The sequence below is a fragment of the Arvicanthis niloticus genome, chromosome 23 (genome assembly GCF_011762505.2).
Source record: "Arvicanthis niloticus isolate mArvNil1 chromosome 23, mArvNil1.pat.X, whole genome shotgun sequence".
In the NCBI taxonomy this organism is placed as follows: Eukaryota; Metazoa; Chordata; class Mammalia; order Rodentia; family Muridae; genus Arvicanthis; species Arvicanthis niloticus.
This window is the reverse complement of record NC_133430.1, coordinates 18,472,353-18,499,509: the sequence shown is the minus strand read 5'-3', so window position 1 is coordinate 18,499,509 and position 27,157 is coordinate 18,472,353. Positions and strand designations below refer to the sequence as shown.

The following is a 27,157-nucleotide window of genomic DNA, read 5'->3' as shown; positions in this document are numbered from 1 at the left end:
TGAAGAAAAAGCTGTTCATGAGGATACAGGTGAACCAATATTTACTATTTATTTTTCTTTTTAAACAGGGTCTTAATTAGCCTCATATGGCTTTAGCCTAGCTATGTAACCGGCCTTGAACCCCTGGTCCTCCTGACTCCACCTCCCAGTGTTGAGATTCAAGTGTGTACCACCATAGTTGGCTTTACAGTCATTTTTAATGAGACTGATGAGACAGGCTCTCCCTATGTAATCCAGGCTGCCCTGGAATTCAGCATGTACACCAAGCACAAAGCAGTTCTGCTTCCTTTCTTCCCAGGTGCTTCATTAAAGACTCGTTCCACCACATCTGAACTGGTTTTCTTTCCTATTTCCGGGGGGGGGGGGGGGTGTATGAAAGTGCATCTGTGAGTATGTGCTCATATGGGCATGTGTGAGGACGCACAAAGAAGCCACAGGTCAACCTCTAGTCTTGTTCCTCAGGAACCATCCACTGTTTTTTGAGACAGGGTCTCCTACTGGCCTGGAGTTCACTGATTAGGTGAGGCTGGCCGTTAAGCTCAGGGGATTGTCCTTTCTCTCTAGAGCTGGGATTACATATCAGCACACTTAGCTTTTTAATTTTGCATTCTGGGATTCGAACTCAGATCCCCATACCTGTGGGCACAGACTGAGCTATCCTCCAAGGCTCTAACTTTTATTTTTGATATTTTCACTTTCTTCTTATCTATCTCATCAGATACGAATCCCAAGATTATTACTGTTCTACACTGAACATAGATTTGTTGCAAGTTTTGTGTTTTTTTTTTTTTTTTTTTTTTTTTTTTTTTTTTTTTTTGGTGATGGGATTGCATACATGGCTCTGTGGTTGCTGGGTGACATGGCAAGGGGAATCATGGACAACAAAATTGAAAATACAAATTGGTATCTTAATATAGCAGGCTTTGAACTGCATGTTACGGGGCTAGGCACCGTCTGCCAGAAGAGATGACCACTGAAAGCTCCAGCACAGTCATTTTGTCTGTGCTTTAGGGATGTCCTTGACATGCTAAACTAAAATCTCTTGACAGCAGTATTCGGATGCACCTTACACTCATCTTTATAAGACTAAGCAAAAGAACAAGTTACTGGATGGAAGAGCTGGAGAGGAGTAAGGACATGGGCAGAAAGATCAGGATGGAATGAAAAAGAAAATCAGAAACGTTTTACAAGGACATGCTCGAAAGGATTCGGTGACTGAATGTCAGAGCCAAGGAAGCCAGCCGGGGAGAAGGGGAGACTCTGAGGCAGCTGGCTTGGATGACAGCTTGGATGGGGGATGGGTGGGGAGGTTGTCATCAACAGAAATAGAAAACACAGGCTAGGAAAACAAGTTTGAAGATTGGTGGAACAATGCATCTGATTTTAGTTCAGTGAGTCTGCACCACGGTGGGACTATCTGGCTGGCGAGTGAAAACAGTCCTGGAGTTGATCAGAGGTCAAGATCAAAGACAAAACGCCTTGTGCATGGAGTCCTCTCCATCAGGGGGATGAGAGGACTCTTGGCCGTGGATGAAATCATCCTTGGGGAATGTGTTGATCAAGAAAGACTGGCCAGTCACAGGATTTGGGAAAACATCCACACTTACAGACTGGTTCTAGAACAGGAAACTGGGAAAGACAGCAGGAAAAATGGGTGCAGAAATAGCATGAAAAACCCGTGTCATGAAAGGTGCCAGAGGGCACCAAAGGCCCTGCCACCACCTCAGACCCATGAGAAGGAATGGTGAGCTGAGGTCTGAAGGGGCTGGTGTGTTTGCCCATTGGCAGCTCATGGGTAACCACTGAAAACTGTGGTAGCAGAGAAGTCCAGAGCGGGGCCAGTGACAGCTCAGAGAAAGGTCGGGATAGGAATGCTGCCACTATCCTGTTCCATCTCCAAATGCTGCTTCTTTTTCTCTTTGGAAGTCTTCTCTGCTGCCCCATAAATGCTAATGTCACCTAGGACTCTGTCCTTGGCTGGAAGTTCACAGTGGTAAAGGTTCTCTGGGTTTCAAATGACAGAAAGCAGCTCCAGCTGGCTTGAGCAGAAAGATTTATTGGGAGGATGCAGTTACCTCACAGGACCCAAAGCGCTGTGACTGGGTCTTGCATTCAAGCTCTGAGGAGAAACCAAGCACCACGGGACTGCTTCTCCTTCACTGCTCCCTCTCTGTCTATTTTTAAGCCCCTCTGTGCTCACAGCAAAGCAGCTGCTTGGATTTTCCAGGCCTTGTGACTGAAAATGTATGCCTGCTCCCCATGCTTGAGTCATAGCCACTCAGAGCGGCATCTGAACTGCACTCCCAGTCTTGATGTCCTCCGAGAGCCCAAACTGAGATTATCATCAAGAACAGATGCCTACCTTTCAGGTCACCCAGGCTGGCATCAGACCAATAACGTCACACTGCACAGGCAGTGGTATGGGGACCGGGTCCTGGAAGAGAGAGGCTGGGGAAAGCTCATCCCAGATAAGGAAGAGGATGAATCCTGAAAGCAAGGGTTAAGGACAAGAATGTGCAAGGGCAGCTAGCTAGCTTCTCTGTCACCCTCTCTTTCTTCTTTCCTCTGAGAGCTGAGATGTTCCTGAATGACAAACTCTGGGTATGACAGTTTTCAAAGAGGTCCCAGCCAGAAAGGCTGCCCAGGTCATCAAGTGTTCAAGACTAGCAATGAATAGCTGCTTGCACTTGAGACCCCAGGAGACATGTCCATCCACCCTCTGTGTGAACCAGAGCTGAGTGGGCTCAACCAGAGCCCATCTCTGGATGCTCTGAATTTGAATCTGGATGGATCATGGACCAGTGCTTTTTGAGGATGGTGTAAAGCTGCTGGTACCTTCAAGAAGGGAGAATCTGGAGGTGCTAGTGTTGTGGGTCCTGAAACCTGGCTGCCTCCCCTCCCTCCACTAGGTTTCATAAATCAGCTCAGTGATTTTCTTTTCTTTGTTACCTTTCAAAGTAAATTTTCCTTGGGTAGTTTTCTGTCACTGAGATAAAATGTCTTGGCTAATCCAGTCATGGGAGTTGCATGATGGCCGTTTCCAGGCTCATCTCTTGCTTCCTACATCTGTGGTAGGAAGTGAGTACTTCCCTTCTTCTTTCTTAGAAAGAGCAGGATCCAATTAGGAGTGTAATACAGAAGTTTGGAAATCTGGCCGTTGTTGAAGAACGGCTCTGTTAATAAATACTATACATACACACACATATATAATATATACAATTCATGTACATACATAATGTATATGTACTATATAATATACACATACATTGCATAACACATAAAATAAAATAAAATATAATAGATATATGTATATAAACATATATATGTATACAATGTATATATATAATGTATATACAACACATATATTATATATTTAATATATACTATATATGTATGCACATAATATATACCATATATGTGTGTATATATCACATGTATGTATGTACAATATAATATACCATATATGTGTATATATAGTATACATATATGTATATACCATATATATGGTATTTAGTATAATCTAAAATATCTCTTTAATGTTTTGGGATCAAGATCAATGACTCAGTTAGTCTCATGAGGAAAACATTTGCTGAACGAAGTCAGAAACTGGATTACTGTGCGCAAAGTCATATACACTTCTCAATGATACCAGGAACTCATTTCTGCCTCTGAAATATTTCATTCATGTGGAGAAATTATTTTCATTGCTTTCTTCATTTAGTTTAGGAATGTTTGAATAAGCCTTTAATTTTTAACAAACTCAGTTTGAGGATAATTCTAGATTTATAGAAAAATCATGAAAACAGTAGAAATCCTCTCTATCCGTCACCCAGTTTCTCATGCCATCGCAAGGAGCAGAGGAAGCCCAAGCTTGGTTCATCTCTACCGTCTGTTCCCTAGGGCCCATTCAGGAGACCAAATTACATTCCAGTCAGATTACATTTACTTATCCCAACTCCTTAGGTTCCTCTGGTTTAGCACAGCTAAAAACTTCATTTTTCTTAAGGCTATCTGCTAATAATTTATATGAGCATGAAGCTTGTTGAATGTTTGCTATACAAATTTATATTTTTATTTGATCTTTTAATGTTTAACACTTAAAAAAACCATAAATCACATTAATTATTTTTAAAATGTTAATGTTGTGAAACTCAGTGACAATCACAGTGTTTCGGATTTATTTTTAATAGATGGTATGCTACGTGCTGTGCCTCGATGTGGTCCAGGAAGGTAGTCACTGGAGCCCGGGGGCCTGGTGGGGTGTGGAGGCTCCTAACTCCAGGATGGGCTGAAGCTTCCGGTGCACAGTAAAACTACCTAGAACCAGAAGTATGCAGCAGAGGGCTGCTGGCCAGCTTCTCTAGCTAGCTTCTCTAAAGTAAGAAGCCCAGGATCAGGCCCAGGCTTTCCTAAAGTGACCCCCCCAAATCAAACCCTTTTGCCCATTAAGACCCAAATTGCATTCTGGCCTTCTCTGTACACAGAATGGCTGGGTACTTATTCCGAGCTGCTTCTTCCTATGTCTTGTGTACCGGTGCCCTGTGCATGGATTTGTACTTCAGGGACATTATCCAAGAGAAGTCTTTGTTTTCCTAGCACTTGCTCATTGTTCAGCCAAGGTGGAGCAAGTGAGTAGCAATGACACCACTAACAGGGCAAAGCTAACCCTTCCCAGAGCTGATGAGAGTGAGGGACCCATGTGGAGTGAGCAGAACCTCCAACCCACAGGATGGAGGATGGAGAGCTGACAAGAGTAGAAAGGGAAAAAAACCCCAAAAACCCACTGGGTCGCACGGCCAGCAATAGCAGCCTGACTCAGGGCTGGCAGAGACACGGAAGGAGATTCTCACCTCTAGGTCCAATATCAGCATTCAAAAACTATAACTAGGAGTTTACTCACAAGTACACTTCCTAGACTGAGGTCTGTGTGACCTCCCACGAGATTACAATTCATCGATCTGTCCAGAATCACCAAAATAGTTCACAAGCGTCCGGCTCATTTTGCCTGCCCATAGTTCATGGCGTATTCAAAGTCTCGGAAGCTGACGTGACCATCTGAGTCTTGATCTGCTTCCCTGGAAAATGACACAAGAAGTTACTGACATAGTACTCCTGTCAGGATCTCCATATCAACAGCTCACTTGACTCCTCCTTCTCTGTATGTCAGCATGAGGGAGGAGCCAATCTTATCCTGAAGGCCAGGGTTGATGCCTATGTTTCCTCCCACTACACTGCTGACACCCAAGGTATGAAGGAAAGAAGAGGTATTTTATTAAAACCTACAGAAACACATATGCAATGCGGTTGAGGGATAGATTTAAATGCAAAAGCTATACAAGAAAAGGAGGACTAAAGGGCTGGGGCTCTAACTGTTGATAGAGTGTTTGACTACCATGAATGAAACCCTGGGTTTCATCCCTAAGGCTGCATAAAACTGGGAATAATGGGGACACACCTATAATCCCAGCACTAGGGTGGTGGAGGCAGGGAGGTCAGAAGTTCAAGGTCATCCTCATTTACATAGTGAGTTTGGGGCAAGCCTGGGCTATATGTAACTCTGACTCAAACAAAAGTAGGCATAAATATTGTTCTAGTGGTCTGAAACATGACATAAATATGTAATATACGTACAATTACACATACACACACATATATAATACAACCATAATGTGAGATAAAATAAAAAGAGAAAAAATGTTTTTAGCAGCAAATTGTGATGATAACATCCTACACAGTCTGACATCCTATACAACATTGCCTTTACACCCCCAGACTGCAGAATCTTAGCACCAATTCTGGGATTGGCCCAGTTTACAAACAGAGCTACTGAGCCTTATGGAGACCTGGCCATTTTCTAAGAATTTCACTGCTTGCTAGAAAGTAGTTCAAATGTAACTCAAACAAAGAGAGTGAAATTCTGAAGAACTCCATCATGTCTTGCGGTTGACAGCACCCAGAGAGAAGCTCCCCCATGGCTAACCACACATCCAGGAATCCTGGCTGGCTTCACTCATCCTTGGAATCACTGTTAATTCCTCACAAATACACACTAAGCTTTTCTAGTTCCTATGAAGGCTGACGAAGGTGTGAGCCCTTGACTAAGGCTGTGGGAAGCCTCCGAGGGGGGGGGGGGTGTCCTTGGAACCTCTGAGACACGGGCTCTGTTCTCACCAGGCAGTAGGAAATGGCACACGTTCTACGTGATTAAGATAAGGTGCAGAGTCAAGGCACAAAACAGCAGCGGCAGCAGCTCATTGGCTCTGCCACCAGTGAGAGAAACATCTACTAAAGAGCATGTCTGAAAAGAAGGCTCACAACATGTCCCATTCCTCCTGGGGACATCCTGAAACAAGGAATGGCATGCCTTCTGTGGAGCTCCTGTGGTTGGTGCAAATGACACTCTGCAGAAAACAAACGGTATCAACCGTGACACGAGGATTTTAAAAGCGAGGACTGGCCTAAGCAAGAAAGCCACTAATCACTGTAATAGTTTTAAAGCAGGCTTTTAAAATATTGAATTCTTAAAATAAACTTTCTGAATATTTCATGCCAAAGTCTCTGAAGTCTGTAATGGGTCTGGATAGAGTGATGATAATTTTTCATTCTTTGAAGTAGAGAGAGAGGGAGAAAAAAAAAAAAAAAAAAAACCTACTTCTCTGCCCCAGGGCAAAAAACCATGTTGCAGTATGTTGGGATAAAATGTCTGCGTACTGGGGAGGCTATTCGTCTTGTTATATCTCTTGGTGAAATATACATGGTGATTTCATGCTATACAGAACACAGAGTGTAATGTCAGATCTCTTCTAAGGGATTTAAAAATAATCACAGGATCGCACATCACTGACTACGGGATATAAACCACCCCTTAAACATAAAATTAGATAATTGAAGAGTCTTCATATTGCCTAAGTATTTGATTAGCTAAATAGCACCCCCTCCCTTTCTGCTCTGAATTGGTATGTTTGAACTGTAAATCTTACGGAGTGGATAACCCAGAAGTGTACTAGGATAAAATGCTTCTGATGATATTTTGAATATGTTTTCATTCATTCATTGGGTCATCGGGAGCCCGAAGAAAAAGAAATCCCTCGGCTCACCTTTTTTTTTTTTTCTGTAAACAATCTTTTGTAATTGTATTAATCTTTAATTATTCTTGTCTTTGCTACTACTTCCAACTGGAAGGTGGGTACACTGTCACCAAGAAATGTGAAAGGGGAAAGTCCATTTATAGGTCTTGAAGAGGGCATTCTGTGTCCACACTGAATGGAGAGATATCGGATATGTCCTGTTTATCTTCAGAAATGAGCAGCATCTGATGCTTGTTGCTGTTTCACACACATATGAACAGATCTGGACATTTCAACTTACGCAATGAGGAAACTGAAGTCTCAGGGCTAAAAGTTTAAAAGCTATGACATATGGCTTTTATTACCAGCCACAGTATTCTCTGAAAGACTGCGACACTCACAGCCTGATGGGAACAGATGGGTTGGTGGGCAGAGCTGGAGCTGTGGAGAGGGGAAAGCTGCCATTAAGCAAAAAGGACCATCATTTCTGTTTACAGTGAAGCCTTCAAGCCTGGTTCTGAAGTGGGAACACACTGTTTTAGTGTCACCTGCAAATATTCTGCACCAAAATAGCTCATGACCTTTTACCCCCACTAGAAATAATCTCTGAGAGTGCAGGAACTTTTGCCCACAGCTGTCCCCACCTCTTAGCTCATAGCCGGCAATGGCTGTGGGTTAAATAAATGAATTTATAGAATAAAAGGAGCTAGGGAACAGGTGATAATATTACAGACAATGTACTACCTCCCAGGAGGTGTTGTGATTGAATAAAGAGACTTTCTTACCACTGTCAACAGACAGCAAAGAAGTCAGTGAAATAAAACACAGTTAAGGGGCCACCTCTAAACCACTACCCAGAGATGCAAGGGGAGTGGTACTGTGGTCCATCAACTGAATTAACTCAGAGGGAGAGTTGAGGGCCAGATGTTCTCTGGAAATCTGCAGGAGTATTACCAAGTGTTTAGGTTCTTCTAGGGAATGGAGTAGGGTTCTATGCTACCCTCTCTGGACTCGGGAGTACAGGAAGACCTTCACTTACTGGTTACAGTAAGACTTTTAGGCAGAACTGGACAGATCACTTGGCTGAACTCCAATGATCCATTCTTATAAGACAAGCATTCTTCCACCCACTATGTTACACTGAAGAGTGCCCTACAGTTACTTTCATGAGCATGAGAATCATTGTTTTTTCTCCTTTACAAAGTTGGCTCCTGGATGTTGGTAGCCAGAGTAAGTACTTCCCTAACCAGAGACTGTGAGGCCTGAGCCTCAAGGAAGCCAGGGTTTCCCACTGTGATCTCTTGAGAGGCAAACCACAGTGTTGCCTATTAATTTGTGAGGGGAGACACAAGGTAATTTGTGTGTGTGTTCACCTGTGAGTGCACATGTGTGTGCAGGTGTGTTTGGAGGCCAGAAGATGAACCTTGGCTGGTGTTTCTCTTGCTGACCCTCCCAAGGCAATCACAGACACAGGCTGTGAGGAGCTTGAGGGCGTGTGACGAGAGGACTGAGGAACAACCTGTCTGAGCAGAAGGCAAACAGGGAATCATGTTGTCCAACAGCTGAATTAACTCATGGAAGATTGAGCTGAGGGCCAGATGCTCTCAGGTGACACACACTTTTTTATTTGAGACAGGGTATCTCACTGGCTGGAAACTGACACCTGGGTTGAGGGGGTGGCTGACTACCTAATCAGTAGGGGTCTGCTTGTCTCCTCCTCCCCAATGCCTGGATTATAAATGTGAGCCACCACACTCTGCCCCTCCATTTGCTCTTTCTCTTTCTCTCTGGGTTCTGGGGATCGAACTCAGGTCCTTGAGCTTGCAAGGCTAGCACTAATTAACTGAGCTGTCTACCCAATCCCGAGAGTTCTTACTTTAATAAAAAAATACGTAAATAGTTTTTCTCTAAAGTACTAACTGTTTCTTATATGAAACATTTCTATTAGAACGATTTCTTAGAATGCCCTGAAAATACTTTATTTCTTGAAAAAGTTGTTTTTGTTGTAAAATCATTCAGAGTAACTCTTGGCAGGTTTCCAAAGGCAGATTTCAGACTGGCTTTTCCAAAGTTACTCAAGGAAGAAAGAGCAACTAAACAAAGAATCAAAGCCAGAAAGGCTTATACATTGTATCACATTAAAACAGTGCAATGTTCTTTATTAAAAATGGCATAAAGACTACGAGAGTGACATTTTTAACTGGAAACAAGAGTGCAAGCTAGTATCTTCATTACAACTGCAGTCCTATAAATATCTCTATGCATTTGAGTGGAAGTTAGAGGTTATATGCTAAATAGATTAGAGATGACTGGCGATGGGTAATTCTGTCTTAGAGCATTGTTTAAAGGCTGAGGAGATGGTTCAGTGGGTCAGGCAGCCGCTGTGCAAGCAGGAGACCAGAACACACAGTAGCAGATATCTGTAGCCACAGTATCCTTTCAAGGAAACAGGAGGCAAAGACAGGAAGTGCAGGAATCTTGTGGGTCAGCAGCAAATAACAGACTCTGTCTCAAACAAGGTGGAAGGTGAGACCCACACCCAAGACCTCCGACCTTCATGTGCAAGCCTGCACACACACAAAACGGTGAAAACATTAGAGTATCCTTTAGCATTATATGTTTCTCTCTTTAGTCCGAACATCCCAAACAAATAGCCTGTTTCTGAGGGTGCAAATTCTCATCAGCTAGAGCAGGGTTTCTCAAGCTCAGCAGAGACACTTTGGTGCCGGAATGCTGTGTTACAGCAGAGAGTGAGTATACACTGAAGAGGTTTAACAGTATCCCAGGCCACTACCCATTAGATGTCAGTGGAACAACCCTCTTCCAATCCTGCACTGTGCCAGTTAAACATATTTCCAAAAATTGCCGAGTATTCCTGGGGCAGGGGCAGGGAGAAAGGTCAAGTCATCCTTGGTTCGGAGCTACTGAGCTAAAGGAGCCATAGTTTGAGGTAAGAATTGGGAACGCTTGGCTGAGGGATGTCTCAGTGGATAAGCACTTGACATAGAACCATATAAAGCTGAGACAGGCCAATCCCCGGAAGCCTGGAGGCCAGGTTGCCTGGTATGTATAGAGGTACATACAACAGGAGGTGGGAGGTGAAGATGCATATGCGAAGCTGTCCTATGACTTATGCATGTGTACTATAGCATACATGTGCCTGCACTCACACCATAATACATACATACATGCACACACAGCATACATCATACATGCACACACACAAAAGATTATGAAACAATTGTCTTAATGAACTTTTTTTTCAACAAGCGCTTTGTGTGTCGGCTGAGGCACGTGCTTCTTGAATCAAGATGCAGAGAATGGCTCAGCACTGTGTGTGGCCAGTACTAGGTTTCAGATGGAAAACTGAGCCCAGTGAAGACCCATGTTGAGGGGCTCCTTCCTGCTGCTTGAAGCAGGGCTTACAGACATCGCTGTGTTCCCAGCAAACACACTGACAGTCAGTAATTATGTGACTCACCGCCTTCATCAAGAATAGTTTTTGGAAGCTGACACTGTATTTGATTTTCTTAAAACATGAATGAGAAGCTCAATGTGGAAGCAAAAATTTAAATGAGAAAAGTTTTTGTTTTGTTTTTTTTTTACGGGGAGGGGCAGTTTTGGAAAAGAGGAAAGTGAGAGTGTGTCTCTTTCTTTTTCGTTCTATGTGGAATAATTTAAAGGAAAGTCAAAACTGCCATTCTATTAGGGACAAAACTGTCATATTGACAGAACAGGAAGAGTAAAAATTACCCTGCAAGCAAGGATCCCCTGCTGGGGAAGAGAGGACCAGCCAATTGAAGATGCAGTAATGACAGCTTCCCCCACAGCAGCCTTCTCTTATGAGGACCCTGCCGATTCTCTCCACTGGCGAGCTCGCCTCTTTGTTGATGAGAGTCCTGCAGGGCTCTGCAGCAATTGCCTTGGTAATGTGTTTATTAATTTTACCTTTTTAGAGACACACGTTAGGAAAAGCCACTCAGATACACAGGGAAGATTAAAGAGATATGGGATGATTTCTGGTCTTTTCTGGGCTTCAATGTGACAGGCAGATGCAATCTCTTCACTATACTCTTGGCCCCCTTTGTGCTCCCCTTACACTCTGCACCCCACTATTGCTCACACCATCGCTGGAAACACTTTGCCTCAGCCATGCCCTGCACCATGTATCTTCAGCTATTGTCTGGGACGGACTGCTTGGACACTTGGCATGTGCGTGCACACACAAACACAAAATGAAGAAGAGGTGGAAGAGCAGGAAGATGAAGAAGGAGAAGAGGAAGAGGAGGAAGATGAGAGAGGAGGAAGATCAAGAAGAAGAAGGAGGCATCGGCAGTGACTTTAAAGCCCTATAGGGTCACCATTGGCCAATAGGATTCAGGGTGTAAACTGGGATAAAGTATTAATCTGATATTAATCTGACTCTTGGAAAGTCAACTTTGAGTTTTTTTTTTTTTTTTTTTTTTTTGGTTCACTGGCAGTTCTAGTATCACTCACTGTCTCACTGTAGTACTGAACTTGATGAGAGACACTTGTGCTGATTCTCCCTTCGGTCTGTTTGACAATAACCTACTCTCAAACCTTTGTCACAGGCTACATTTTCAGCAGGGATCCAGGCTGAGACAGTTGAAGGTTTCTTTTGGGACATGAAGTTCGTTTGAATGGCGCGTTTGCATTGCCATCAGCAAGAACACGTCATTTTGGATCCTTATTTAGTTGAAAGGGATCTCAGGACTTGAAATAGATCCATCTTTAGCTATTTTAAAAATGCCTTTTAGACCAAATTAAATATTGCCTTTACAAAGACAGCTCAAGTTTGAAGTTGTAGACAACTGAAATGACAGTTGTAGAAAATCATACCAGCAGACTTCTCATGGCTGCCACATACACATCTCCTCAGGAACATTTAGTCTGTCAACAACAAAGAGTAATAACATTAAGCCTTTAAGGATCCCTCCATTGTCACAACAACACACACCTGAATATAAGATCCTTGCAGGACTATGTGGGAGATAGAGGTGCCGGTGAGAACTGACTGAGCATGTTTAAATGGGCCTGTTGGATGACCTAGGTATGAACGGTAAACGGGTGCCCAGATCAGACCAAGCATAGAACCCTGGGCCTCGTTAGCACCAAGTGCAGTTATGGACTAATAATGAAGCAGGTGGCGATAGTTACTTACCAATACCCAAGCTGTCCACTTGGCTGTGCAGCAGCTGTTAACCAAGTGGGACAGACCCAAACTTCAGGTTCTAGACATACAATTGGACTGGCCTAAGTCAATTACTGTAATTCTCCCCTCCCCCTTACCACAGGACCTGGTTCTAGAATTGATTGGCTTATGCTATCTAATACCTGGCATCCCAGCCACACCCCTGCCACCAGTGATAGGTGAAAACTTGATCCAAATGTAGTGACGCCTGGAGAGTCAGTCTACAAGCTGAGGGCTTCTTTCAGTTTGGACATCTGGGATGCGAAGGAGAGGTCTGCTCTTATGACAGCCCTTTCCTTCCATAACAAGTCTTCCACGCAAGTCTCCATGCAGCCCTGGCATCGAATAGCACACAGGTCTGATAACTCGTGCACAGGCATTCAAGTGGCGATTATCGGCCTAAAATGGAGCTATTCACATGGATGGGAAGGTTCAGGACAGTCAAGGGAGCCATAGTCTAATCAAAACCTACCTGAAGCTTGTCCTGTGTGAAGATTCTTATTCACTGACCCAATAAATCCCCTGGCATTTCAGGCCTTTTGTAAAAGACTCCTTGCCATTTGCAAGTGAAGTCATTCTAATATACCCAATATCCTGTCTTCAATCTTGTCTAAACCTTGGTAGATGAGACAATACAGTAGCTCCCCACTCATTTGGAGTGGCTATTTTCTCAGGCCCCCAGTGGATGCCCAGAACACAGACAGCATCTGGCCCTCTGTATACTATGTTTTTGAGCTTATTGGAATCTATGGTGGTGTCTAGCGAGGCACCGTAAGAGAGATTAACAATAGCAGTGAACAGTACAACACACTGATAACAATGTATCAGGATGAAATGGCCACCATTATTACTGTCACATGTTGGAGCCACTGTTAATTTATTTCACAGATTCATTTATTCAACTCACAGTTACTGTTTCCTGTGAGCTAAGAGGTAGGGACTGTTGTGAGCAAAAGCCAAGTAAGCCTGACAGTGTGGCTCTGCCGGACCAGCACGTGACTCCATAGCACGGGTGCCGAGTAAGATGGCACTTTACTAGGGTGGCTTGCTGCTAAGAGCCTGTGAATTATTACTTTCTGGAGTTTCTGGAGCCCAGAACCTCTGGGCTGAGGTTCTGAATAAGTAAATCTAGAAAAAGTAAAACCATGGGTAAGGGGACTACCATCATCTTTGGGGAAAGATTCTCTCATTCGAATTTCTCCATAGATGTTATCTCAAGATTCTGGACTATTTTCTTTAGTTCTATGATTTAAAGAACCAACTTGCAGCTGTTATGATGTCTGCTTTTGACAGTTTTAGTTGCACATGTGGGCTTTTTTTTTTCCTTTTTGAGACAGAGTCTCATGTAGTCCAAGTTGGCCTTCGTTTCAGTATATAGCCAAGGATGACCTTGAACTTCTTATCTTCCTGCACCATGTCCCAAGTCCTGGGCTTATAGTCTGGAGCTCCCATGCCTGGATTCTCATATGGTGCTGATGGTCATGGAACCCAAGACATTGTACAGACCAGACAGGCATGCTACTAACTAGGTCACATCTCAGCTGGATGGAGACTTTATCTGTGGGTGTTTGTGTGTGTTACATGTATGTCGTATATGCACACATGTGCATCTGAATCTTCTCTCTCTGCATCACCCCCCACAACAGTGCTGGGGTTATCCCTGGCTTTTAAGGTAGGTTCTGGGGCCTTGAACTCAGAACCTCATGATTGCACAAGTCCTCTTGCCTGCTGAGCCACTTTCCCAGCCCCTAAGTATCATTATTAATATGCAGCTTTCCCTCCTAGAGAGTGACAAAGTAGATACTCCAGACTGAGCAAAGGGAAAAGTGGGTGGGAAATTCAAGCCTGGTTGGCAATGTGATCTATCCTAAAGGCTCACTTTTTCCTAATTACATAGTTTGAAGACTGAGGGATCATATTTAAAGTTAGGCATATCTCAAAAGGAAAAAAAGAATGTAAGTTTAGATGGCTAATTATCAACTGCTTGTGGGCCTGGGGATACATGCGATCAATATGTGACCCAAACTTCCATGTCTGGCAGTCTGATATGGTTTCTGTAGCAAGTGTTTTAGCAGAGTTGCTAACAAACACTGATGTTATCTCGTTCTCTCAGTTCAGTTCTCTGGAAGGGAAACTGTGATGTAAGAAAACAGGAGAGCCCGGGCTGTTCTAAGAAGGGGGAGGCAAGTCAACACATCATCTTGAACTAATGATTTAAAAAAAAAAAAATAATGGTTTCTTGTACTTTTGGGTTACTAGCTCTTTCTGTCCAAGGGCCATGCCAGGCCTCCTCTGACTACACCAAGGACAGTATGGTCCAGTAGAAGCTGCCCAGATGGAAGCTCCAGTCTCAGCATGGCTGTCCTTTGTAACCTTGTAGAAAGCTTTGTGACCACTGGAAAATCTCTTAGCAGCTCAGATTCCTGGTTCCCCACTTGTCAATCTGAATGGTTGGACCAGATGATAAAGTCTGAGTTAGCTCTAAATTGTGAAGAGTCTGAACCAGATCTTTCCCATGTAATCAGTGCCTTTGAACACAGAACATTTATAAAGCAACCTAATTTCAGGTAGTCATTTAAAAACAGTAGTTGCGGTCTTTGACCCTGCACATGGTCCTAAGGAACCATCTACAAATAAAAATGCAAATGAAAAGAAAAAAGGGCCGGCACTCAACAGTGGGAAGTAGGAACAGGATAAAGCCATTTCTATTTCAAATAATCACTTCAGCTGAGATATCTAGTGTCATCTTGAACTTGATTATGAGATAAAAGAAATGGGGACGGAGATGGCAATCATTTAATCTCTTAAGAACAGCTATTCTGGAGAGCTTTTCACTCTGTGTTCAATAGATTTCTAGCAGGTTGTGATCTGGCTAGAAAGAAAGCATAATGATGAGGGAAATTATGTTTTCAATAACACATGCTCTTCCAGTCCAAGTCTGTCCACAAAGGAGGCAATAAAACGAACTCTGACCATTTTAACAGATGGCGTGATGGCTCGGTGCACAGATGTGGCCTCCCTGAAAGCAACAAGTTCACATCCTTGACTAGAGGTTTCAGAATGAGCTGAACTTTCAAGTGTAATGCAGGAGAGATTACACAGTACCAGGTGGGAGCGAGGAGTGTGAGTGGGGTTCAGGGGCTCGCAGAGATGGGCTCAAAGAATACAGCTTAATGAGCTTGCTTTTACTAATGCAACCAAATAGAGTTGAAGTTGTACTGTGAACTACAAACACTGAGCCATTTGCAGATGCCCTGCTAATAACACTGTTAGCTGCCGTTTGGCGGGAAGCTCGCTTTGCAAAACCACACTGTCCTGGAAGTCAGAAAAAGACACAGTTGCCAAACAATGCTTATTTTCTCTGGATGTCCAATGATTTTGAGTAGAATATATTTTTAAGAAGATACAATAGAAGAATAGTAGAAATCTCTTGTTTGTTTACTTGTGCTTTTAAAACAAGATGTAGTCAATCAAATCTAAAATTCATCTGGAAAAACAAATATGCATTCCATAAGATTCAGAACTAAAAAAAAAATGAAATAATGATGTCAGACAAAAAATATGAGTCTTCAGTAGTTAAAATGGTCTGACCATTACAAGTCAGCAAGCAATAATCAAGGACAGCATTCTGAAATATGACACATGAAATATGACACATGTGAACATCACACAAGACACTGGGAGTGGGTGGGCTAAAACATGGTTGCCGGAGTGGGAGCGTAGCTTGGGATTGCTAAACTCACACAATGGTAGAGTCTGCTTGTCAACAAAATTCTCCCTTCCTCTCTACATTTCCAGCCTCCCTATCACCCCAGCACCCAGGAGACCTGGCAATGGGATGCTACTAGGATGTCATGTTTCAAAGGAGGGTCTAGGACATTATTGTCCCCCAGCGACTAATGGGCAAATTCTGAGCGACAACTCTCATCTGGGGTGAGCAAGGACTCACCAGAAACCCAAGTGATTTGTTCTGCGTAGCTCGGTTACAGAAAATTTTATTGTAAAACTCTGTGAAGTTGCTTTTTTATCTCCACCCTGGCCCTGCCCCCACTCCTGGCTCCGCCCCAGCCCCAAGCCCAGAAAAAAAAAAGAATATAAGCATCTATAAAAATTAAGATTTTAAAAAACAGTTTGTACTTTAGTTTTAGACAATCCATTTGGAGAGGTAGATTGTACACTTCAGCCCGTATCTCGGGGATGTGCATGCACTGGGTTGATAGGAGATTTGGCTTTAGTCCAGCATAATTATAATACATTATTTATGTTTCATTTATAGCATGTTCCTAGCACTTAGAAGTTCTGGGCCTGCAGACAATAATAACAACATGAAATGGGATCATAGTTCATAATGAAACAATTCCCTCAAATTATCACAAGTACTCTATTAATGAGGGCTCCCTGTTACCGAAAAGTCACACCAAATGGGATGACCACGGGCTTTTAACATGATTGCAGCCCAGAAAGACGAGAGGTCAGAGGGCTTTATGAGCATTCAGAGGATTGTGAAACACATGGGAATGTGATGTGGCCAATCACAGCTCAGGATAAAATCGAGGGTCCCCAGCAGACAGCAAGAGGGGACATTCAAAGGCCTGCCCCTGGAAACACTTCTTAATTTAATAGGTAGAACAGACCCCTCCTCCCCTCCAGCTGAACCCGGGACCTTGAACTAGCTAAGCAAGTGTCACACCAACATGCTGTGCCATGATCCCTCATTTTAATTTTGACATACAACCCAGGCTGGTCTCAAAGTCAAGATGCTCTCCCTCCTCTAGTCTCCTAAAGGCTGAGATTAGAGGCAGGGACCTGTTTTCTGTAATAATTCTCAATAATTTTCAGAGCTCGGATGGAGGTGGAGGAGGAAAAGGAACTGTAGCTTAGGGCAGTCTCAAAGATTGCAGATGCCATCCCTGCACCGCATTCAGACAGGCCTCTCCCCTGCAGCCTCAGCACCGAGCTTCCTGCTGGGGCTGGCAGAGCACTTGCCTGTGAGAGCAAGGAGGAGCTGAGTCTCAGAGGCTTTAGGCTGAGGACAGAGACACTGGCTCACCAGGGGTTTCAATAATGTGGAAATCACTAAGGGACATTAGAGATGTTGGGGGGCCCCTTCCTAGCCTTGGGAAGAAACTGCTCTCCCATAAATTGCCACACTAATACCGATTTCAGGGATTCAAATTACCGGCCCGATCCAGCATGACACTTTCTGCCCATTATCTAGTCTCTCCTGCCTTCAGGCAGGGCCACATCATTGATTACGAGCGTTTCAGCCACTAAAAAAGATCACGCTCGTCATTAAGGACCTTAAGTGTTGATCTGTGCTGGCTAAGTGACTTAAAAGGTTCGTGCCCTTCCAGTAACAACTCCGAGAGGCCATTTCAGGATATTTATTAAACAAATTAAGTATTTACATTGTGCTCAAGCACAGAGGCACAGCAGTTGAGTATGAGGGGCTCAGAAAACAGAAACCAAGAGACCGTGTAGGAGAAAAATTCTGCTTGTTTGGTTTAGACCAGGGGATGGAGGAACTACCAAATACTTGGGAAAGAGTCTGAATTGGGCAGGTCTCGATAGTCACCTGCCTCCCAGTGTGCCCTGTCCCCAGACATGTTCCTTCCAGAGAATACAGTCTACTCAGTAGCAGTATGAAAGACTGGAGAGAAATTTCAGGAAATCTTCAAGACCTAAGGAATACGGGAAATGAAAATGTCTCCCTGTTTCCCCACGATCCATTACTAGCACCACAATCATCAGACAGCTGCTCCACAGAGCGTTTTCTCGTCCTGTGGTATGCAGATAAAGGAAGCCTGGCTTCTTTGATATCGTGGCAGTCCACGAGGGCTGGCCTTCTCTGTGATTGTTAGTCATTTTCCTCATCTGCCTATGGAGCACTCAGTGGACAGAAGTAACAGAGGCCTTCCTCACTCTACTGTGCCCAGAATTCAGCCCAGCATCTGGCATACAGAGGCGTTTAATGAATACGTGTTGAATACATGAACGGACGTATAGAAGAATCACTTTCCATCCAGGTTGCTGTGTTGCCGTACATGACAGAGGCCATTAAAGGAATGGCTTATTTTTGGCTCACAGTTTGAGAGGAGATTCATTATGACAGGACGATCACAGTGTCAGGAGCCTGAGGTGGCTGGTCACATGGCGTCCAGTCAGGATACAGACAGATGAATGCTGGTGATCAGATCACTTTCCTTTCTGGGACCCCACCCTGTGGAATGGTGGTCATTATAATTCAAGACAGTTCTTCATATTGACCCAGTCTAGACATATCCAAAGAGCCATCAGATGTTTGCAATACAGGGCAGGCATGGGCCTTACCCTGAGTGAGTCCATCCTGGATAACACTGTCAAGATGGAAGGACTCGTACTTCATACAAACAAGCAACCACCAGACTTTAGGAGTAATTAAATGCCTGAACTTCCCACCCTTATCAAGACACATAGTAGAATATGGTAAAATGAAAAATTAATTATTGACACTATATGTTAGACATACTGAACGTCAATAACAATAAAAAAAAAAAAAAAAAAAAAGACCAGAGACACGCAGGATGTGTGCACATCCGTCCACAATGTGGCACACTCAACTAGCTACTCCTTTGTCATGTACCACCTTGATGTACTAGTCATGGCTTTTGCTCAGGAGATGACCAACAGCCAATTCTCAGCTGACCCCAGACTCTGCATGCTTCCCCTGGCAACCTTGCTGTGCCCAGCAAGCAAGACAGACAGCTTGCTGTCCAGACAGCTCCCCTCTGTGACTGGCTTATGAAGCTAGGGTCTGGCATTCTGTCCTGATTGCACTGCTTGCTGAACTCCAAAGACTCTGCCGTCCCGTCCCCACCCTGTAATCCTGGGAAGTGCAACGAGTGACTGGGAGCCAGAGTATTAGTGAGTGAATGTGGAACAGGACAAAGAGCTAGCGATTGCAGTGGACAGAACTCCACGGCAAGTCAGGAAGCCAGTGGTGAAGCCAGTGGAAGTGACTGAGCAACACAGGCTTGGTAGCCTGCTACTGCCATCACTCACGCACAACACACAACTTCACGAACAACACAAGCCTTCAGCTCTGTGGTGATTTGTTATAACCACTCAGCAAACTAATATAAGGAAGAGAATGAATGTAGTTTTGGGTAATTTTGTATTTGTCAAGTCTTTGCCGCAAAGAGCACAGACATTTGGAAATATTCACCTGGAGTCACTCACCTAACATGCTGGATGAACATTAAAGATCACGCTTCCTTTCATGGCCGCGGGTTTATTATGTATAAGGGGAAAATATGTTGACACTTGGTTCGTTTTGCAGCTCAGTGCTTATGAGCTGGGAAAGGAAGACGGATGCCTGTTACAGCCCTGCCAGTGCTTGGCAAACACTGCAGACAAAGTGCTATTAAAAACACTGATCTGTACAAAAGAAGGAAAGGACTCCATTTTAAAAAACTAATCAAAATAAAAAAAAAATCTGGGAACACCTTAATAAAAAAAAATGCCTCAAACTTATGGAAAGAAAACTACAAAATTCTACAGAGACACATGAAAGGGTGTTTTGAAAATGTAATGGGACGTGCAGTATGTTTTCCGGGATGGGAGGACGGACAGTGTGAAGACGCCAGATTCTTCTCAATTAATTTATAGCTTGAGCGTATCTTCATCAAAACCCCAAAGGGAGTTTACACAAACTTTACACAAAATGATTCTACCATTCATCTGGAAAACAAGCAGGCGAGTAGAACAGAGAGTGACTTGAAAATGATAAAGAATCAGGTTCTAGAATACGTCCTAAGAAGGGGGGTGGGTGGGTGTTTCTAGAGCAGGAATTAGGTGCAAGGGGCAGAAGAGTCTGGACGGTCCCCTCATATGTAAAAGAACTGAATGAAAACACAGACTTCCACAGACTTGGACAACCAAACCAAACCAAACCAAACCAAACCCAAACCCAAACCCAAAACTACAACAAAAACCAAAACCAAAATAAAAAATAAAACAAAACAAAACAAAACAAAAAAAAGCTAACTCAATAGCACGTAAGATGAACATCATGTACACATGCATTCACCCTTCCTCTCTCTCTCTCTCTCTCTCTCTCTCTCTCTCTCTCTCTCTCTCTCTCTCTCCCCCTCCCTCCCTCCCTCTCTTTCATGAAAAACTGGCCAGCTACAGTTACTTGGAAATAAAGTATTTAGTTCTTCATTCCACAGTATGTACCAAAATAAATTTCAAATACATGAAAGCGCTAAACACTTTTAAAATTCATATTAACCAAGAAAAGAGAAGTGAATTGTAACCTAGTAAGACAAGGACAACTTTCTTAGTAAAAATGTGACAGAATAAACTGTGAAGGCAAAGGCTTAGACTTGAGCAAACAAAAAGTGAGAATGGGTCTGGTGAGATGGCTTGGCCCGCTTCCAGGCCGGGTGATCTGAGTTCTGTTCCTGGGACCCACGTGGTGGAAGGAGAGAGCCCATTCCTGCAAGTTGTCCACTGACTTCCACATACAAACTGTAGCACAAGTATGTCCACACATGTCCATATCCATACAAATAAAATGAATAACAATGTAATAAAATAAAAAGGTAAATTATCAAGAAGCCATTGTAAAAATGAGATGGGAATAATAAACTAGAAAGCAAGTTGTAATAAAAATAGAAATGGGGCTGGAGAGGTGGCTCAGTGGTTAAGAGCACCAACTGCTCTCCCAGAGGTCCTGAGTTCAATTCCCAGCAGCCACATGGTGGCTCTCAGCCATCTGTAATGGGACCGGATGCCCTCTTCTGGTGTGTCTGAAGACAGCTGCAGTGTACTCATATAAATGAAATAAATAAATCTTAAAAAGGTGGGGGGGGGGGGGAGACAGGAAAAGGAACTAGTAAGACATGGATGCTATGAAGAGGCCAGTGGGAAAAAACAGTGGGAAAAACCAGTAGCAGAGACTTACTTGGGAGGGGGGTGGGGAAGAGGGAGAACAAGAAGGAAGAGGAATAAGTAACAGTAATGTTGTTTTTAAAAGGCACTAGGAAGCATATTATTTAAAAGTGCATTATATATTAACATATAAATATATTTATTTTATTTATGTATATATTTATATATTTATTTATATATGTTAATATAATATATTATATCAGTACAATTATATGATAATTAATATATATTATGATATATATTATATTTCATTCCTCCCAAACATAGGCTATCTGACACCCAGTGGTGGCAGGCATGGGAAATCTCCTTTCAAGTTGCTGTGATGGGAGTCCAAATGATGAAGGCTAACACTGCTGCCCCCCAGAGCCTCCCAGACAAAGAAGGTAAGAAGATCCTGTTGCTGAAGATACCTCGATCTGTGGATATAGGACTTGGAGGAACTGCTCTGAATCCGACCTGGAAGCATCCTTCCTGAGGACAAGCTCTCAAAGTATAGGAAGTTGCTGTGCCAGCTCCCCAGGGGGAAAAGCAATCAACAGTCCTAATCAGAGGCACCATCTACGAACTCTAACAAAGGCCAGCAATGCAAGATACTCCTGCTGGTGCATCAGTGGCACTTCTGTACTGGGGATGACCAACAGCTCCCTAACGGCTGGTGAGCCATGGACCCTGAAGGAGGACCTAAGGCCACTTTCCTAAACCACTGCAATCTCTAACCACATTCTTTACAGTTGTCCTTATAGCCAAAGATGAGTGTAGCTCGCAGCCCTTCTCAGGGAAACTTCTTTTTGTACAGACAGAAACTACTACAGAGATCTGCAAGTGTCCAAAATGCAGGGATTGTCTGACTGTGGGTGCCCCCACTCCACAAAATACGTTTGCAACATAGCGTCTGCACGTAAGGTTCAGGGAGTGGAAAGAACGTCAGAGCCTGAGGACTGTAATATCTGCTGGAAGATAGTCTTTTCTAAAAAAATTAAAGAGACGGGAAGTGGTGGGTGGGGTGGAGGGTGGATCCTCGAGGCGTGAGTGACGACGAATACTATCAACACACATTCTCAAAGAATTAATAAAATTTTTTTTTAAAAAAGGAAACTGGTAAATATTCTACTAATGGAGCTAACAGGCAGAGGACATAAACAGACAATTTGGAAAAAAGGGAAGAGAGAAGGGCATGTGAAAACTTTTTAAATATTACCTATAATTAGTAAAATGAAACACAATAATGAAATACTATTTTCCCATTAGGTTAGCAAAGATCTGAGAAATGAAAGAGGTCATGTCATTAGCAAGAGCACGGTGAGAGGCACATGCTTCGGGGCTGGGTGGTAGGATCCATTAATCAGGCCCCTGGGCAAGAAGCATCAGACAATAATGATAAAGTAAGCCCAGCTCCCTAAAGCTGTGTGCCGACATCTAGAAACTTCTGAGAAAATAATCAGAGAAAAATAGTAACATATGTTTATTGTGGGGCTATTTATACAGCAAATGTGACAAATGATTGAGCGGCATGGTGCACAAGACTCGCTTATTTTAACAACAGAAAATTTGGACACAGGAAAGAAGAAAGTACCAAATGTGAGCAGTCATCACCTTGGTTGGGTAGGAATGTTTTGTTTTTTCTTTCAGATGTTCCTCTAGTTCTAGAATATTCCCTAAGGAGCACTTGTTACCGCACTACACACACAAACACCTCTTCCCATTTTGTGTCTACAGGTGACAGCTAAGGGAAAAATCCATATTTGGTCAAATCATCCTGAGAGGGATGGACAACAAAGGAAAGGCCATCAGCAGTCAGGGGTCTCACAGGATACCAGTTTATAAAGATGGAATGAAAGGGAAGATGCTCCGGACAGAACTTTTATAGAAACATTTGACAGAGAAGGAATGCTCTCTTGGGACTGGGTCTGTGCAATCCTTCTGCTGCAGTTTTCTTCAGAGACTGCATGGCTTGACTCTATGACTCACTGATACTCCCCCCCCCTTTTTATTGGATATTTTATTGGCTGGTGATTTAGACCCTGGGAACTCTGGTTGGTTGGTATTGTTGCTCTCCTCATGGGGCCATAAACTCCTTCAGTTCCTTCAGTCTTCTCTCTAACTCCTCCATTGGGAACTCTTTGATCAGTTCAATGGCTAGCTAGCTGTAAGCATCCCTCTCTGTGTATGTCAGGCTCTGGCAGAGCCTCTAAGGAGACAGCTATATCAGGCTCTTGTCAGCATGCACTTCCTGGCATCCACAACAGCGTGTGCCTTTGGTGACTGCACATGGAATGCATACTCAGGTGGGGCACTCTCCAGACAGCCCCTCCTTCAGTTTCTGTTCCACACTTTGTGTCCATATTTGCTTCCGTGAGTATTTTGTTACTCCTTCTAAGAAGGACAGAAGCACTCACACTTTGGTCTTCTTCATGAGCTACATGTGGTCTGTGAGTTGTATCTTGGGTACTGGGAGATTTTGGGCTAATATCCACTTATCAGTGAGTACATATCATGTGTGTTCTTTTGTGATTGGGTTACCTCACTCAGGATGATATTTTCTAGTTCAATCTATTTGCCTAAGAATTTCATGAATTGTTTTTAATAGCTGAGTAGTACTCAATTGTGTAAATGTACCACATTTTCTGTATCCATTCTTCTGTTGAAGGACATCTGGGTTCTTTCCAGCTTCTGGCTATTATAAGTAAGGCTACTATGAACATAGTGGAGCATGTGTCCTTGTTATATGTTGGAGCATCTTTTGGGTATATGCCCAGGAGTGGTATAGCTGGGTCCAGGAGTGGTTTGAGAATTGCTGTTTCTAACTCTGTGAAGAATTGAGTTGGAATTTTGATGGGGATTGCATTGAATCTGTAGATTGCTCTCGGCAAGACAGCCATTTTTATTGTATTAATGCTGCCAATCCATGAGCATGGGAGATCTTTCTATCTTCTGAGATCTTCTTAAATTTCTTTCTTCAGGGACTTGAAGTTCTTGTCATACAGATCTGTCATTTGCTTGGTTAGATTCACAACAAGGTATTTTATATTATTTGTGACTATTGTGAAGGGTGTCATTTCCCTAATTCCTTTCTCAGCCCGTTTATCCTTTAAGTAGAATAAGGCTACTGAGGTGTTTGAACTAATTTTATATTCAGCCACTTTGCTGAAGTTGTTTATCAGGTTTAGGAGTTCTCTGGTGGAAGTTTTGGAGTCACTTAAGTATACTATCACCTGCAAATAGTGAAATTTTGACTTCTTCCTTTCCAATTTATCCTTTTGATCTCCTTTTGTTGTCTAATCGCTCTGGCTAGGACTCCAGTACTATATTGAATAGATAGGGAGAGAGTGGGCAGCCTTGTCTAGTCTCTGATCTTAGTGAGATTGCTTCAAGTTTCTCTCCATTTAGTTTGATGTTGGCTACTGGCTTGCTGTATATTGTTTTTACTATGTTTAGGTATGGGCCTTGAATTCCTGATCTTTCCAGGATTTTTACCATGAAGAGGTGTTGAATTTTGTCAAATGCTTTCTCAGCATCTAGTGAGATAATCATGTTTTTTTTCCTTTGAGTTTGTTTATATAGTGGATTACATGGGTGGATATATTAAACCATCCCTGCATTCCTGGGATAAAGCCTACTTGATCATGATGGATGATTGTTTTGATGTGTTCTTGGATTCAGCTTGCAAGAATTTTATTGAGTATTTTTGCATCGATACTCACAATGGAGATTGGTCTGAAAGTTTCTTTCTTTGTGTGGTTTAGGTATGAGTGTAATTGTGGCTTCGTAGAATGATTTGGGTAGTGTTCCTTTTGTTTTTATTTCATGGAATAGTTTGAAGAGAATTGGTATTATGTCTTCCTTGAAGGTCTGATAGAATTCTGCACTAAAACCATCTGGTCCTGGGCTTTTTTTCGTGGGGAGACTTTTAATGACTGCTGCTATTTCTATAGGAGTTGTGGGATTGTTTAGATAGTTTAGCTGCTCCTGATTTAACTTTGGTACCCTGTATCTGTCTAGAAAATTGTCCATTTCATCCAGATTTCCTAGTTTTGTTGGGTATAGTCTTTTATAGGAGGATCTGATGACTTTTTTTAAATTTCCTCAGCTTCTGTTGTTATGTCTCCCTTTTCAGTTCTGATTTTATTAATTTGGATACTGTCTCTGTGCCCTCTGATTAGTCTGGCTAAGGGTGTATCTATCTTGTTGATTTTCTCAAAGAACCAACTCCTGGTTTTGTTGATTTTTTTTTTGTATAGTTCTTTTTGTTTTTACTTGGTTGATTTCAGCCCTGAGTTTGATTATTTTCTGCCATCTACTCCTCTTGGGTGTATTTGCTTCTTTTTGTTCTAACGCCTTCAGGTGTGTTGTCAAGCTGCAAGTGTATGCTCTCTCCAGTTTCTTTTTGTCGACACTTAGAGCTATGAGTTTTCCTCTTAGCACTGCTTTCATTATGTCCCATAAGTTTTGGTATGATGTGCCTTCATTTTCATTAAATTCTAAAAAGTCTTTAATTTCTTTATTTCTTCCTTGACCATGTTATCATTGAGTAGAGTATTGTTCAGTTTCCACATGTATGTGGGCTTTCCATTGTTTTTGTTATTATTGAAGACCAGCCTTAGTCCGTGGTGATCTGATAGGATGCAAGGGATTATTTCAATCTTTTTGTATCTGTTGAGGCCTGTTTTGTGACCAATTATATGGTCTACTTTGGAGAAGATACCATGAGGGGCTGAGAAAAAGGTATATTTTTTTGTTTTAGGATGAAATGTTCTATACATATCTGTTAAATCCATTTGGCTCATAACTTATGTTAGTTTCACTGTGTCTTTGTTTAGTTTCTGTTTCCATAAGCTGTCCATTTCTATGAGTGGGGTATTAAAGTCTCCCACTATTATTGTGTGAGGTACAATGTGTGCTTTGAGCTTTAGTAAGGTTTCTTTTATGAATGTGGGTGCCCTTGCATTTGGAGCAGAGATATTCAGAATTGAAGAGTTCATCTTGGTAGATTTTTCCTTTGATGAGCATGAAGTATCCTTCCTTATCTTTTTTGATAACTTTTGGTTGAAAGTTGATTTTATTTGATATAAGAATGGCTACTCCAGCTTGTTTCTTGGTACCATTTGCTTGGAAAATTGTTTTCCAGCCTTTTACTCTGAGGTAGTGTCTGTCTTTGTCACTGAGGTGTGTTTTTTGTATGCAGCACAATGCTGGGTTGCATTTATGTATCCAGTCCAGTAGTCTATGTCTTTTTATTGAGGAATTGAGCCTATTGATGTTAAGAGACATTAAAGAAAAGTGATTGTTGCTTCCTGTTATTTTTGTTATTAGAGGTGGAATTATGTTTGTGTAGCTATCTTCTTTTGGGTGTGTTGAAAGATTACTTCCTTGCTTTTTCTAGGTTGTAGTTTCCCTCCTTGTGATGGTATTTTCCATCTCTTATCCTTTGAAGTGCTGGATTAGCGGAAAGATATTGTGTAAATTTGGTTTTGTCATGAAATATCTTGGTTTCTCCATCTATGGTAATTGAGAGTTTTGCTGGGTATAGTAGTCTGGGTTGGCATTTGTGTTCGCTTAAGGTCTGTATGACATCAGTCCAAAATCTTCTGGCTTTTATAGTCACTGGTGGGAAGTCTGGTGTAATTCTGATAGGTCTTCCTTTATATGTTATTTGACCTTTTCCCCTTAATGCTATTAATATTCTTTGTTTTGTGCATTTGATGTTTTAATTATTATGTGACGGTAGCAATTTCTTTTCTGGTCTAGTCTATTTGCATTTCTGTAGGCCTCTTGTATGATCACAGGCATCTCTTTCTTTAGGGTAGGGAAGTTTTCTTCTATAATTTTGTTGAAGATATTTACTGGCCATTTAAGTTGGGAATCTTCACTCTCAACTATACCTATCATCCTTAGGTTTGGTTTTCTCATTTTGTCCTGGATTTCCTGGAAGTTTTGGGTTAGGAGC

General features: G+C 42.5%; 1 protein-coding gene across 1 annotated transcript in view; it reads right to left on the bottom strand.

Annotated features, from left to right (window-relative positions):
• Window positions 1-4,900: 4,900 nt before the first annotated feature.
• The window catches only part of Efcab11 (EF-hand calcium binding domain 11), a 163,443-nt gene continuing 141,186 nt past the window's right edge, over window positions 4,901-27,157 (bottom strand). Inside the window, exon 6 of the mRNA XM_076921430.1 lies at window positions 4,901-5,075. Coding sequence (XP_076777545.1) covers window positions 4,997-5,075 — 79 coding nt within the window. The 3' untranslated portion in view covers window positions 4,901-4,996. The remainder of the gene's footprint in view (window positions 5,076-27,157) is intronic.